At 38.1% G+C, this 15,222-nt stretch overlaps 2 protein-coding genes across 2 annotated transcripts; both read left to right on the top strand.

Annotated features, from left to right (window-relative positions):
* Positions 1–12,863: 12,863 nt before the first annotated feature.
* LOC122756445 lies at positions 12,864–13,574 on the top strand. The gene is made up of 2 exons (XM_044005966.1): positions 12,864–13,307; positions 13,347–13,574. Exons 1-2 carry the CDS (start codon positions 12,864–12,866, stop codon positions 13,572–13,574), a joined length of 672 nt encoding a protein of 223 aa, XP_043861901.1.
* A 502-nt stretch (positions 13,575–14,076) lies between these two features.
* Positions 14,077–14,775, top strand: LOC122756446 (WAS/WASL-interacting protein family member 3-like). Its single transcript, XM_044005967.1, has one exon. The coding sequence runs from the start codon at positions 14,077–14,079 to the stop codon at positions 14,773–14,775; it is 699 nt and encodes a 232-aa protein (XP_043861902.1).
* The last annotated feature ends 447 nt before the right edge of the window (positions 14,776–15,222 follow it).

A 15,222-nucleotide genomic window follows, 5' to 3' on the forward strand; every position in this document is an offset into this window, starting at 1 on the left:
TTTACCAAAAAACTTTTTGCCACGCCCCAAACCGCCCAAAGCTGCTACGCCCACACTTTTGAAAATGTTTTTGTTTTTCATTTTTGTATTAGTAAATTTCTATCGATTCCCAAAAAACTTTCTGCCACGCCCACTATAACACCTACAAACCGCCAAAAACTGTGTTTAAAACTCTCCTTCTCCCTTCCACTAGCTGAGTAACGGTATCAGATAGTCGGGGAACTCGACTATAGCGTTCTCTCTTGTTTTATATTCAAGATTCTTAATATTTTGTTTAAAAAATTTTCTACATATTTTTTTTCTTAATCTTGTCTTACATTAAAATGTTGACCTGCATCCTTCCCGGTGATCCAGGTTTACTTCTTTTTACTCTTTAGCTACTTGGGATCCGATAGCACACACTTCAGTTGGAGGCGAGCTACGGTCGTATCAAAGACATTAGAATAACAAGATGCGTACGATTTTTTTGCACACGATTTTTTCGTGGTGGCTTCAGGCTCTTTCGAAATTTTGTTCAAAAGCCAGAGAGCGGAGAGCTCTAGAGCCAGCAGCTCTTTTGTACGCATACAGCGACAGCTGACCACTGTATTGGTGCACACGTATGCACATGCATTGTAAAAATGACAAAATGTGCCCTTCATTTTAAAAGTTCTTAAACTTTAAATCTATTATTTTTTATAAATTGCCACCACTTAAAAACTCTAGTTTTGCATTGCCTTAACATAACAATTATTTAAATTCAACATAGAAATAATAATAGCACAATCTATGTACCTAATAATGCATAATAATTTTCAAATATGATTTATATTAGAATAGTTTTCATTAGAGTATTCAGCGTGCGACGTGTGATATAAGAAGACAATGATTCTTCGGTGTGCGCACTTCGTGCATCAAGAAACCGATTTGAATTATTTTTTGGATTCAACCCTTTTGAACTATTACCTGTCGAATGCGATCGCAACGATCCGTTGTCATCAAATTTTAAATTAAATTAAGCAAATGTATCTAATGCGCCACTGTGCGACGTCTTACGAGAACAAATCGGCTAATCATGCTACGTTTACGTAGATGATGTCATTTTTTCTGAAAATGAAAATGACCATGCTAGGCACATAGACTGGGTTTTAAAAAGCCCTTGTGATGCCAACATGAAAGTGTCCAACGAAAAAACGCACTTTTGTAAGCAAAGTGCTGAATATCTGGGTTTATGTTACCAATGGGGTGCAAAAACCGACCCTGTATCTGTATGACCTAAGGTCATTTTTGGGTCTAGCGAGGCCTGACAAGCTTCCAACGTGACTTTCTAATTTCCTGGATACACAGTTTCGCTATCGTCGTAATGTGTAAATACGTAACCAATAGAAACAAACAGTTATTATTATTTATTTATTAATTAATAATTATAATTAATAATTAATTAATAATTAATAATTAATAATTAATAATTAATTAATTTTAATTAATTATTAATTAATAATTATTAATTAATTAATATATAATTAATAATTAATAATTAATAATTAATAATTAATAATTAATAATTAATAATTAATAATTAATAATTATAATATATTATAATTAATAATTAATAATTAATAATTAATAATTAATAATTAATAATTAATAATTAATAATTAATAATTAATAATTAATAATAATTAATAATTAAATAATTAATAATTAATAATTAATAATTAATAATTAATAATTAATAATTAATTAATTAATTAATTAATAATTAATAATTAATAATTAATATAATTAATAATTAATAATTAATAATTATATAATTAATAATTATAATTAATAATTATAATTTAATTAATATTAATAATTAATAATTAATAATTAATAATTAATAATTAATAATTTAATTAATAATTAATTTAATAATAATTAATAATTAATAATTAATAATTAATAATAATAATAATATAATTATAATTTAATTAATAATTAATAATTAATAATTAATAATTAATAATTAATAAATAATTATTTTAATTAATAATTAATAATTAATAATTAATAATTAATAATTAATAATTAATAATTAATAATTAATAATTAATAATTAATAATTAATAATAATAATTAATAATTATAATTAATAATTAATAATTATAATTAATAATTAATATTAATAATTAATAATTAATAATTAATAATATTAATTAATAATTAATAATTAATAATTAATAATTAATAATTAATAATTAATAATTAATAATTAATAATTAATAATTGTTGAAATTACGTTATAATTTAAATAAGCTTTATATTTTTTGATCTGGCAACGCTCAATTATAGCTTAAGAAGTCATTGTGAAATTCCCATTACTCAGTTTCAATTAAACCGTCAACTACACCACTACGTTCTTGTGTTTATTTGGTCGGTCGGTCTAGAAGCACATAACGGTTGTCCTGATCGTACGGTAAATTACTAACAATAATTAATAATTAATAATTAATAATTAATAATTAATAATTAATAATTAATAATTAATAATTAATAATTAATAATTAATAATTAATAATTAATAATTAATAATAATAAATAATTAATAATTAATAATTAATAATTAATAATTAATAATTAATAATTAATAATTAATAATTAATAATTAATAATTAATAATTAATAATTAATAATTAATAATTAATAATTAATAATTAATAATTACATTCTACTTTTTCACGAACAAAATGATACTTAATATCTATGTGCTTAGTGCGTTTATGGTGTACTGGATTCTTCGCAATATGATGAGAACTTATGTTGTCGCCACATATGGTTATTGGTCCATCTAATGACCATCCAATCTCTAAAAGCAAACGGCGAAGATACACCGCTTCTTTTGCAGCCGTGGATAAAGCAACGTACTCTGCTTCTGTACTGCTCATGGCGACGACGCTCTGCTTAGCTGAAGTCCATGAAAACGCACTGCCTCCAAGGAAGAATGCATACCCACTGTATGATTTGCGATCTGACAGGTCGTTTGCCCAGTCTGCGTCGGCGAAGCCCATTACCTGTTCGCCGGACTTGCTGTATGTGATTTTGAGATCAACCGTGGCTGAGAGGTATCTCAAAACATGTTTCGCTGCAGTCTCGTCTTCACTGTGTGGATCATTATTTCTTTGCGACAGTTTGCTCACTGTATGCAAAATGTCTGGTCGGCTCAAGACTGCTAAATACATAAGGGAACCGATTAATGATTGAAATTGTGTTATATTTACCTTGACACAATTCTCATTTCTACAACCCATCTTATAACCAGGGTCTAGCGGCGTAGCTGCGGGACGACAATTTTGCATGCCATATTCATCCAATAGGTTTATGATGAACTGCTTCTGGCATAGCGAAATCGACCCTCTTGTACTTTCTCGTTGGATTTCCATGCCAAGGAAATAATTTAGTTGGCCGCCATCATGTATGTCGAATTTATTTGCGATCTTCCTTTAATCGCGCTGATCTCGTTCTCGTCGTAGCTGATGATGATTAGATCGTCGACATATACTGCAATGTAACTGTGTTGTTGCTGCTGCTGCTTTACGTACAGGCACGCCTCATTTTTGCTGCGCTTGAAACCAATGCTCTTTAAAACTTCGTCCAATGTGTCATTCCAGACACGCCCTGACTGTTTAAGTCCGTAGATCGCCTTTTGAAGCTTTAATACTTTGTTTGGATGCTTCTCATCAATGAAGTTTTGTGGTTGCCTCATATACACTTCTTCTTGAAGTCTGCCGTTTAAATATGCGTTTGATATGTCAACCTGGTGCATGCATAGCTGTTTTTCTGCTGCTATAGCGAATAGCATTCTGATGGTTTCGTAGCGGATTACTGGAGAAAACGTTTCCGAATAGTTGACGCCCATCTTTTGCCCACAACCTTGAGCAACAAGTCTTGATTTAAAACTTTTGTATATTTCCCTCTTTATCCTTTTTGACGCGAAAGACCCACTTGGATCCTATGGCCTTCTGTCCTGGAGGTAAATCACACAATGTCCATGTGTTATTTGAAATGAGAGCATCATATTCTTTCTGCATTGACGTCTTCCAGTCTTGGGCATGCTCGCCTCGTAAAGCGTCTCCAACGCACTGTGGCGTCTCAATGTCTTCAATGTAATTGAGGCTGTTGTATTGTTTTCTGGTCTACCGGACTTACCACTGCGAATAATTTTTGGTCTGCCGGGTCCACGTCGAGGTGCGTTGCTTTCTTGCTCTTGTACGTCTGGTACGATCTCCTCCTCAGTGAGAATTTGTTTTTCATCGCTTGCGCTTACAAACTCCTCCTCCTCTTCACCGGAGTCATAGCTGTCGTAAGAATTACTGCTCTGCTCGACCACCATGGGCATAGCCTGCCGCTGCTGCTCTGGTACTTGGATGTTTGACTCAAGGTGAATGATGTTTGTAGCGAAGTCATTATTTTGTTCCGAAATAGTGCATTTTTCAGATTCAGGGTTATCAAACTCACCCTCTACAAATTTGACATCACGATGTGCAACAATGATACGTTTTTCACGATCGTATAAACGGTAAGCTTTAGCTGTTGAAGAGTATCCTACAAATATATACTCTTTTCCTTTTGCCTGGAACTTGCTTTTTCTTGTCTTATCCAGTGCAAACGCGCGAGATCCGAACACTCGTAAATGTTTAACGGATGGCTTCCTATTTTGCCATATTTCGAAGGGTGTAGCGCCCATGAGTGCTTTGGAAGGGCACCTGTTACGCAAATATGAAGCTGTGGACACGGCCTCGGCCCACAAAAACTCCTCTAATTTCGCATGAATCAGCATACTTTTGGCCATCTCGACGATCGTTCGATTAGCTCGTTCCGCGACGCCGTTTTGTTGTGGTGTATACGGAACCGTAATTGCCTTTTTATGCCGCAGGTGTTCAAATACTCTGTAAACTGCCGGTTTACATATTCTGTCCCGTTGTCACTTCGCAAAGCTTTTATTTTCTTGCCCGTTTGGCACTCGACATATGATTTGAACAATTTGAATTTATCAAACACTTCATTCTTCGCATGCATAAAATATATAAATATTTTCCTTGAATAGTCGTCTATGAACGTGACGAAATACTTGTTGCCGCCTAAAGAACTAACATTCACTGGCCCGCACACGTCACTGTGAACTAGTTCCAGTACACTTTGCGTAGCTCTCTCGCTATTCTGTGGGAATGGCAATACGTGTATTTTTGCCATATTGCATGTGTCGCAATTAATATTCACCGACATATTTTTAACGTCCATGCCAATTACTAGCTCTTTTTCTTTGATTTCTTTTAAACATTGAAAATTTAAATGACCAAACCGATTGTGCCATGTTGCCATGCGAGAAGAATCATTCAACAAATGAACCGCACCGTTTTTAGAGCTACTTGTAAATAAATACAAATTGTCTTCTTGCATTGCTCTCATCATCACTTCACCTTGTTTATTTTTTATCACCGCCGCCTTTTTATCAAAAGTAGTTATGTTTTCGTACTCCGCGGACTTGCTCCACTGATAAAAAATTCATATGCAATGATGGAACGTAAATTACATCTCGTAATTCAATTTTTACATTTTGTGATTTAAGCATGACAGTCCCGATGCCGCTCGATTTCACGAACTTATCAGCTGCTAGCATAATCGATGTTTCCTTATTCATGAAAGATGTAAACAATCCCTTGTCACAACACATATGCGACGTGGCACCACTATCAACACACCATATGTTCTTCCTTTGAGTGGTAGCACTAATATGCATCAAGCAGTTTGATTTCTCCTTGCTTTCCCCTAGTTTTTTATGCCTCTCTTTGCTTGGGCATTCTCGTGCTCGGTGTCCGAATTTCTCGCAAATGTAGCATTTGCCCTTGAAACTATGTTTTTCAAGGTTATTTTCTTCGCGTTGTTTTTGCTTTGCAGTTCCATGTAATTTTGTATGTACATACACGGCTTGGACAGAACCTTCGCGATCGTCCCTCTCTTGCTTGCGCGCTCCTTCTTCCAGAAGCTTCACTTTACCGTTTCGAACGTCGGCAGCGTGTCGCGTGTTTCGATCGCTACGACGAAATTTTCCCACGAATTTGGTAAACTGGATAACAACATGATGCTTTTTAATTCATCATTAATTGTTATGTCCATCTCAGCTAATTTGTCGACTGTTTCAGCAAATTTATTGACATATTGAACAACGTTATCCCCTTCAAGCATTCTCAGCCTTGATAGTTTTGATATAACTGCACTTTTCTGATCGGGCCACCTGGCAAATGTACATCACACAATTTTTTCCATGCGTCTGCTGCTGTTGTGCATGCCTTTATATGCATTAACTGCGTTGCTTTTAAATTTAAAAACAAACTTGCCAGGGCCTTTTGATCGAGCATATTCCATCTTTCGGAATCTTCAGAGCCATCTTCTGGCTTTACATATTGGCCACAAACGACTTTCCATAGATCTGCTGTTATAAGCACACTACGCATTAAAATGCTCCATACGTCGTAATTGTCGTCGCCTAATTTTTCTATTGAATTGACACACTCATTTGTCGAATTCCGCAAATTAGTTTTTATTTATTTCGAGTTTCAACCGGACGCGTGTTAGTCCATTTAATTACTTTGAATTATTCAAACCGAAAACTTAGCTTGCTGAAGGCCCATAACCAACTGTTAGTAATTTACCGTACGATCAGGACAACCGTTATGTGCTTTCTAGACCGACCGACCAAATAAACACAAGAACGTAGTGGTGTAGTTGACGGTTTAATTGAAACTGAGTAATGGGAATTTCACAATGACTTCTTAAGCTATAATTGAGCGTTGCCAGATCAAAAACATATAAAGCTTATTTAAATTATAACGTAATTTCAACAATTATTAATTATTAATTATTAATTATTAATTATTAATTATTAATTATTAATTATTAATTATTAATTATTATTATTAATTATAATTATTAATTATTAATTATTAATTATTTAATTATTAATATAATTATTATTATTAATTATTAATTATTAATTATTAATTATTAATTATTAATTATTAATTATTAATTATTAATTATTAATTATTAATTATTAATTATTAATTATTAATTATTAATTATAATTATTAATTATTAATATTAATTATTAATTATTAATTATTAATTATTAATTATTAATTATTAATTATTAATTATTAATTATTAATTATTAATTATTAATTATTAATTATTAATTATTAATTATTAATTATTAATTATTAATTATTAATTTAATTAATTATTAATTATTAATTATTAATTATTAATTATTAATTATTAATTATTAATTATTAATTATTAATTATTAATTATTAATTATTAAATATTATTAATTATTAATTATTAATTATTAATTATTAATTATTAATTATTAATTATTAATTATTAATTATTAATTATTAATTATTAATTATTAATATTATTATTATTATTATTTTAATTTTTATTTTATTATTAATTATTTTTATTATTTTAATTATTAATTATTAATTATTAATTATTTAATTATTAATTATTAATTATTAATTATTAATTATTAATTTTTAATTATTAATTTATTAATTATTAATTATTAATTATTAATTATTAATTATTAATTAATAAATAAATAATAATAACTGTTTGTTTCTATTGGTTACGTCCATTACAACATTTTTACGATAGCGAAACTGTGTATCCAGGAATTAGAAAGTCACGTTGGAAGCTTGCCAGGCCTCGCTAGACCCAAAAATGACCTTAGGTCATACAGATACAGGGTCGGTTTTTGCACCCCCATTGGTAACAATAAATCCCAGATATTCAGCACTTTGCTTACAAAAGTGCGTTTTTTCGTTGGACACTTTCATGTTGGCATCACAAGGGCTTTTTAAAACCCAGTCTATGTACCTAGCATGGTCATTTTCATTTTCAGAAAAAATTATGACATCATCTACGTAAACGTAGCATGATTAGCCGATTTGTTCTCGTAAGACGTCGCACAGTGGCGCATTAGATACATTTGCTTAATTTAATTTAAATTTGATGACAACGGATCGTTGCCGATCGCATTCGACAGGTAATAGTTTCAAAAGGGTTGAATCCAAAAAATAATTCAAATCGGTTTCTTGATGCACGAAGTGCGCACACCGAAGAATCATTGTCTTCTTATATCACACGTCGCACGCTGAATACTCTAATGAAAACTATTCTAATATAAAATCATATTTGAAATTATTATGCATTATTAGGTACATAGATTGTTGCTATTATTATTTCTATGTTGAATTTAAATAATTGTTATGTTAAGGCAATGCAAAACTAGAGTTTTTAAGTGGTGGCAATTTATAAAAAATAATATAGATTTAAAGTCTAAGAACTTTTAAAATGAAGGGCACATTTTGTCATTTTTACAATGCATGTGCATACGTGTGCACCAATACAGTGGTCAGCTGTCGCTGTATGCGTACAAAAGAGCTGCTGCTCTAGAGCTCTCCGCTCTCTGGCTTTTGAACAAAATTTCGAAAGAGCCTGAAGCCACCACGAAAAAATCGTGTGCAAAAAAAATCGTATGGCGTTACGCATCTTGTTATTCTAATGTCTTTGATACGACCGTAGCTCGCCCTCCAACTGAAGTGTGTGCTATCGGATCCCAAGTAGCTAAAGAGTAAAAAGAAGTAAACCTGGATCACCGGGAAGGATGCAGGTCAACATTTAATGTAAGACAAGATTAAGAAAAAAATATGTAGAAAATTTTTTAAACAAAATATTAAGAATCTTGAATATAAAAACAAGAGAGAACGCTATAGTCGAGTTCCCCGACTATCTGATACCCGTTACTCAGCTAGTGGAAGGGAGAAGGAGAGTTTTAAACACAGTTTTTGGCGGTTTGTAGGTGTTATAGTGGGCGTGGCAGAAAGTTTTTTGGGAAATCGATAGAAATTTACAAGACTAATACAAAAATGAAAAACTATCAAACATTTTTCAAGAGTGTTGGCGTAGCAGCTTTGGGCGGTTTGTGGGCGTGGCAAAAAGTTTTTTGGTAAATCCATAGAAATTACAAGACTAATACAAAATGAAAAAATGTCAAAACATTTTTCAAATGTGTGGGCGTGGCAGTATTGGGCGGTTTGTGGGCGTTAGAGTGGGCGTGGCAACATGAATCGACAAACTTGCGCTGCGTCTATGTCTCTGAAGTCTGTATGCTTAATCTCACTTTCTGTTCCTGAGATCACAGCGTTCATACGGACGGACAGACAGACGGACAGACGGACGGACGGACAGACGGACATGGTCATATCGACTCGGCTATTGGCCCTGATCAAGAATATATATACTTTATATGGTCGGAAACGCTTCCTTCTGCCTGTTACATACTTTTCAACGAATATAGTATACCCTTTTACTCTACGAGTAACGGGTATAATAAAAGAGAAAAAACATAATTTTTTCCAAACTTACAACACAAAAATTTGCGTAGAATTCATTAGCATAAGAAAATAAATAAGCTAATGTTCCTTCCTCAATGATAATAATAATAAGTGAATGTTAATAAGTGAAAGTGAACTCTGACATAAAGTGAATTAAAAGAATCATTTAAAGAAATTTTTTATTTTGTTTTGTGAAGAGTATAAATTTATTATGTCAAACCCTAATAACCTAGTTAGAACCGCGTCTTAAACGCGCAACCATCTCCATCCAACTCGAGTAGTCCAGGTCAACGTAATACACTAGACATGAATGAGCTTAAAAACTGGATAACCAGCATAGTGGCAGAAACATTGCACAATCAGACTCCCGCGTTCGCCAGGTCAATGAATCCACCTGCAAATTTCTTGACGCGACTGACGAAACGATTAGACCGGACTTGAGACAAATATTTCGGTATCCTGCATACATTAGAAATAAAGTAATAGGTGACTCAGACGCGGTACTAGAATTTTATAATGTGTCGTTGGATTGGTCCTCCATATCCAGAGGAGACTTACCTAAGCTTCTGGGTATTAAAGAACCACAAGATTTGCCCCAAGCACTACACTTGTGTCTGAAGCTGAGCACCAAAATTTTAGAACAGCTCATGCCAACCATAGAAATCAAGATTTTAGACTCGCACAAGGTTTATCGGTATCTTTACCAAAAACAAGAACAATTATAATGACGTTCCAGTGGTACGACAACAACCACATCTATACCAACAATTCTTTAATCAAAGTCCACTACGACAACAATACCAATCACCGTACAACAATTTATACCACAGTCCACTCCCAAGAGACATAGCTGTCAATATTCGACTCCCATTAAGAGACCTTGTCTTTTATTTCGGCGTTCCCAGTACGTGGTGATGGACAACGAAAAAGCTCTCAATTCAGCCTCAATCATTTTTATGCTCAAAGATTAGCTTAACATTGAAGTTTTCCGAGTACCACCCTATAAGAGTACTGTCAATGGACAAATCGTGAGATTTCATTCTACACTCTCAGAAATAATGAGGTCTATTAAGAAGGATGGAGTTATAAGAATTTTGAAGAACTGTTAGATAGAGCTGTGAAAGAGTATAATTACTCGATCCATTCGGTCACAGGAAAATAACCACTGGAGATTTTCTTTGGTAAAAAATCCAGGCTGGACAATATAGACAGATTAAGACAAAAACAAAATCAGGACCTACAATACCACAACAATAACGAAAAACCCATTAAACATAACAGAGACAGGCAGCATAACGAAGACACACTAAACTAGCTGAACACATAGAAAGAGCCCAGAAACTACGGACAACTACCATATCCTGAACACGAAATGAATCAAACTTTCTCCACTTTCTACCCCATTAACTCCCTCTTCCATAACAGTAGACCCTTTAGAGCCATTAATTTACTGGGCACGCATGGAAATAGGTGGCAGTTACACCAGATCATGACGACTTTACATCCTTAGAAAGCAACGTTAACGAGATAATAGATAACAATAATAAACAGGTAGTAATCAATATCAATAATGTTTGTTCGCCCCACCAAATTTATGATTTGTGTGATTGCCCGACCAAAGAGAAGACAGAGTTTTAGATTTTGAACCACCTTTATTCAATGACTTGATAAAAAGAATCCTGTGACCCTCGCCTTCGGACGAGCGTTGCCGCTCCTTCTTCGTTCTTCTTCGCTGTCCTGCGTCCAAAGCTGCCACGCCCACACTTTTGAAAAAGGTTTTGATATTTTTTCATTTTTGTATTAGTCTTGTAAATTTCTATCTATTTGCCAAAAAACTTTTAGCCACGCCCACTCTAACGCCCACAAGCCGCCAAAAACTGTCCTTCGCACTTACACTAGCTGAGTAACGGGTATCAGATAGTCGGGGAACTCGACTATAGCGTTCTCTCTTGTTTATTAATAACTCTCTTATTTTAACATTGATGATTGTATTGTTCCTTACAATTGGCTTGATTAAAATGTTTTCGTATTCTTTATTCTCTAGATTTGGAATTTTTATTACATATAAAAGTGACGTTCTATTATGCAAGACTGAAACGTCATAAAAACTTAGCATTTCCTCTATGTATAACGACGATAAATTTCCATTTTCAATAATTTTGTTTACCTCGTGATCTTCATTTTCTTCTAATAAAAAAGTATTTATTACGTTATTACGTTAATTGAATTGAATGGCATACTTTATATTGTGGGGAGTCTTAAAACTCCCCACAAATCCGGGTACAGGAGATCGGCATAGCAACAGCGAGAAGAGTCAAGGTCGGTCAGGTCAAACGGTAAAGCGGAGAGACCGTGAACTAACCGCGCTGGACCTTGGACTCGAACCGGCCAAGGGCACAAAGGTCGAACGGCAACGGTGCGGACTTTGGACAAGCACAAAAAGGACGCACCGTGAACTAACGGGACATGTGTTGGACCTTGTACCCGAGTGAGCCGTGGGCAAAAAGGGAAAGAACGGGATTCCCGTGGGTTAGAGAGATTAAGAATCTCATGCTGTACCGACTGGCGCTTCCACGTTGGGCGCCAGATGTAACTAACTGATTTCTTATTTTCTGCTCGCTTCGAATTGCAACGGCTAGCTCAGAGAGTTTGTTTGTTCGTTCCACCAAATTTATGATTTGTGTGATTGCCCGACCAAAGAGAAGACAGAGTTTCAGATTTGAACCACCTTTATTCAATGACTAGATAAAAAGAATCCTGTGACCCTCGCCTTCGGACGAGCGTCGCCGCTCCTTCTTCGTTCTTCTTCGCTGGTCCTACGTCGCTCTCGACGGCGTATCCGTGCCGGCTCGACTGGACTTAGAATGTTATGGGGCAGGGTGTATCGTCCGTAAGATCAGCTAGAGCTTCTCCCCAAACCACCTTTGCGACCACTGACCCCACCGTCCCTTCTTGCTTAAGCCAGGCAATTGTTGCCCTTGCCAAAGGACCAACCTGCGGGCTTGGCCGGGGCTTAGGATGTTATGGGGCAGGGTGTATCGTCCGTAAGATCAGCTAGAGCTTCTGCCCGAACCACCTTTGCGACCACTGACTTTTGACCTTTTGACCACGCCAGATCCTGGTGTTTGCTTGTCCTTCGCTGGTCCTTTCTTGCGGAGATCCTCTTTAGATGCTCGCTTCGACGCACTTGTACTTTCACTTGTTCGCGTCACTGTGTAGCCCTCCACGCACTGTTCCGGATCGGCTGTCCCGTGTGGCACTCCGCGTATTTTCTGATTGAATGTCCGTGTACTCCGCGTACTTTTCCCGATCGACTGTGTGGCTGTAGGGCTCTCCGCGCACTTCTCATTGACTGTCATCTCTGGCAACTCCACCGATACTCACTACGATCGAGTTATCGATGTTGGCGATCGGCGTTGCCACTTTCTATTCTCATCGATGTTGTCCCGTCGCCGATTGCGCGGTCGAGCTATCGATATTGGCGACCGGCGTTGCCACTTCATGTTCCTGTCGATATTCCGATGTCGTGCCTATCGATCTCACTATCGATCGACCGCTATTATTGTAGCGCCCCATCCCGATTCCCAGCTGCAAGCAGCCGGGAAAATGCTGACCCAGGTGCCGGAAGAACCATGGGCCACCGTGTGTGCGGATTTTGTGGGCCCCTTCCCGAGGTCGAAGCACGGGAATTCGATGCTGCTGGACCTGGTGGACAGGTTCTCCGAGTGGACCGAGATCGTTCCCATACGTAAGGCAACCACCGAGACGCTACGAAAGGCTGTGCGAGAGCGAATAGTGGCCAGATACGAGGTGCCAAAAGTTATAATCACGGACAACGAAGTCCAATTCACGAGCAGGGCGTTCAAGAGGTTTTTGGAGCAGGTGTGAGACACCAGCTCACGGCTCCATATACTCCCCAAGAAATGGTCGGAGGTGCAGCTATCGGTAAACACGAGTGTGGCGGAGACCACCGGATACTCGCCGGCATTTATAACTCAGGGAAGAGAACCAAGGCTGCCGAACGCATTGTTTGACGAACAGACAGCCGGAACAGGAAGGTGTACCCAGACGCCGGCAGAAAATGCGGAAAAAATAAAGGAGTTTTTCGAACTGGTGCGGAGGAATATGGAGAAGGCAGCGCAGGATTAGGCTCGCCTCTATAATCTCCGAAGGAGATCTCCCAAGGTGGGAGAAACAGTGTGGGCCAAGGTTCGACGGGCCGTTCAAAATAAAGAAATTCACGTCACCAGTAATTTGTGTATTGGAGCACGCGACAACCAAAAAAACGAAAACGGCTCATATTAGCGACTTAAAGCCAGGAAGCGCGGGCGCCGGCGGGCCAGAGGACACCGAGTGCGACACCTTTAGTAAAGAAGGGGGGAAGACAATACAGGGTATCGAAAAGTCGGAAGTCACAAACGTCACTAGAAAACAAACACACACACACACACAAACAGGCCAGTTGGAGCGCGAGAGCGGGGCAGGGAGGGTATACAGCCGGAAAACCGTTAACGCACACAGTTGCGAATTCCGTGGGGGTAGGTACACGGAGGAGATTCCCGTTACGGAATAACGGCAGAAAGGAGCAGACGGAAAACCGAGGTTTCGTCGCGGCGAGAAAAGTGAGAGTCTTTTAAATCGAGTCGGCAGAATGGCAGCACGTGCAGCAAATAACAACCGGGAGCCACAGCCGCCGTTGCCGCCGACGCAGCCGCATCCACCACCGCCGCCGACGCAGCCTCATCCACCACGGCCGCCGACGCAGCCGCATCCACCACCGCCACCGACGCAACCACCGACACCGCCGTCAGCACCACCGACGCCGCCGCCACCACGCACGCCGACACCACCACCCCAGGATAAGGAGGGGCGCCGGTGCGAGCGGCAGCAGGCCTGGGATGTGGACCAGGCACACGTTGCGCAGACCCTCCGCACAATCGGGATGGGCGGACGTGGCCTGCACCAGCGGAAGCGGAGGCCCGCGTGGGGAGGAGGTTGGGTGGAGGACGGAGCCGGACGACGAAAGCCCGACGGAGAACCCGGAGAAGGGTCCGTGGGTGTGGCCCGCGCCACCACCACCGAAGATCGCGTGGCAGGAATCTTGCCCAGAAGCTCGCCAGCCGCCACAGCGACCCTGCCTCCGCAGGCAGGAGTCGGCGAACGAGAAACCGTGGAGGGAGCTGGAGCGAAAGGAGTGGCCACACCGGGTGGTCGAAGAGGCCGAGCTGCAGGCGGGCAGACGGCACAAGGACCGCTGGGCGAAGTTGCTCGAGCTGGGCGGCCAGCGGTTCCGCCTAACGGTTCGGCGCGGAGTAGACATACGGGTGTACACACCCCAATATACGCATAAAACGAGAGAATCAACATGTTGATTGGGACAGGGGAGGGTATTGGGCACAATACAGCTCACATCAAAAAAAGGTGCGAAATCATCCGCAGCAGCCAAAAGCCGCAAACTTACCTCCATTGAGCTGCAACACATCGGGATGGGGGCTCTACGATAATAGCGGTCGATCGATAGTGAGATCGATAGGGAACGAAAATACTGGATTTACAATGATTTTCGATAGGAACAGTGGCAACGCCGGTCGCCAATATCGATAACTCGATCTTGCAATCCGCACGACGTGGCACGATCGGTAGGAACAGGAAGTGTCAACGCCGGTCGCCAATATCGATAACTCGATCGTGAACCAACGGGACATGAGTTGGACCTTGTATCCGAGTAAGCCGTGCGCAAAAAGGGAAATAACGGGATTCCCGCGGCCTATAAAAGACATGGCGCAGGCGCAGCTTG

Source organism: Drosophila santomea, chromosome 3L (genome assembly GCF_016746245.2).
Source record: "Drosophila santomea strain STO CAGO 1482 chromosome 3L, Prin_Dsan_1.1, whole genome shotgun sequence".
NCBI classification, from domain to species: Eukaryota; Metazoa; Arthropoda; class Insecta; order Diptera; family Drosophilidae; genus Drosophila; species Drosophila santomea.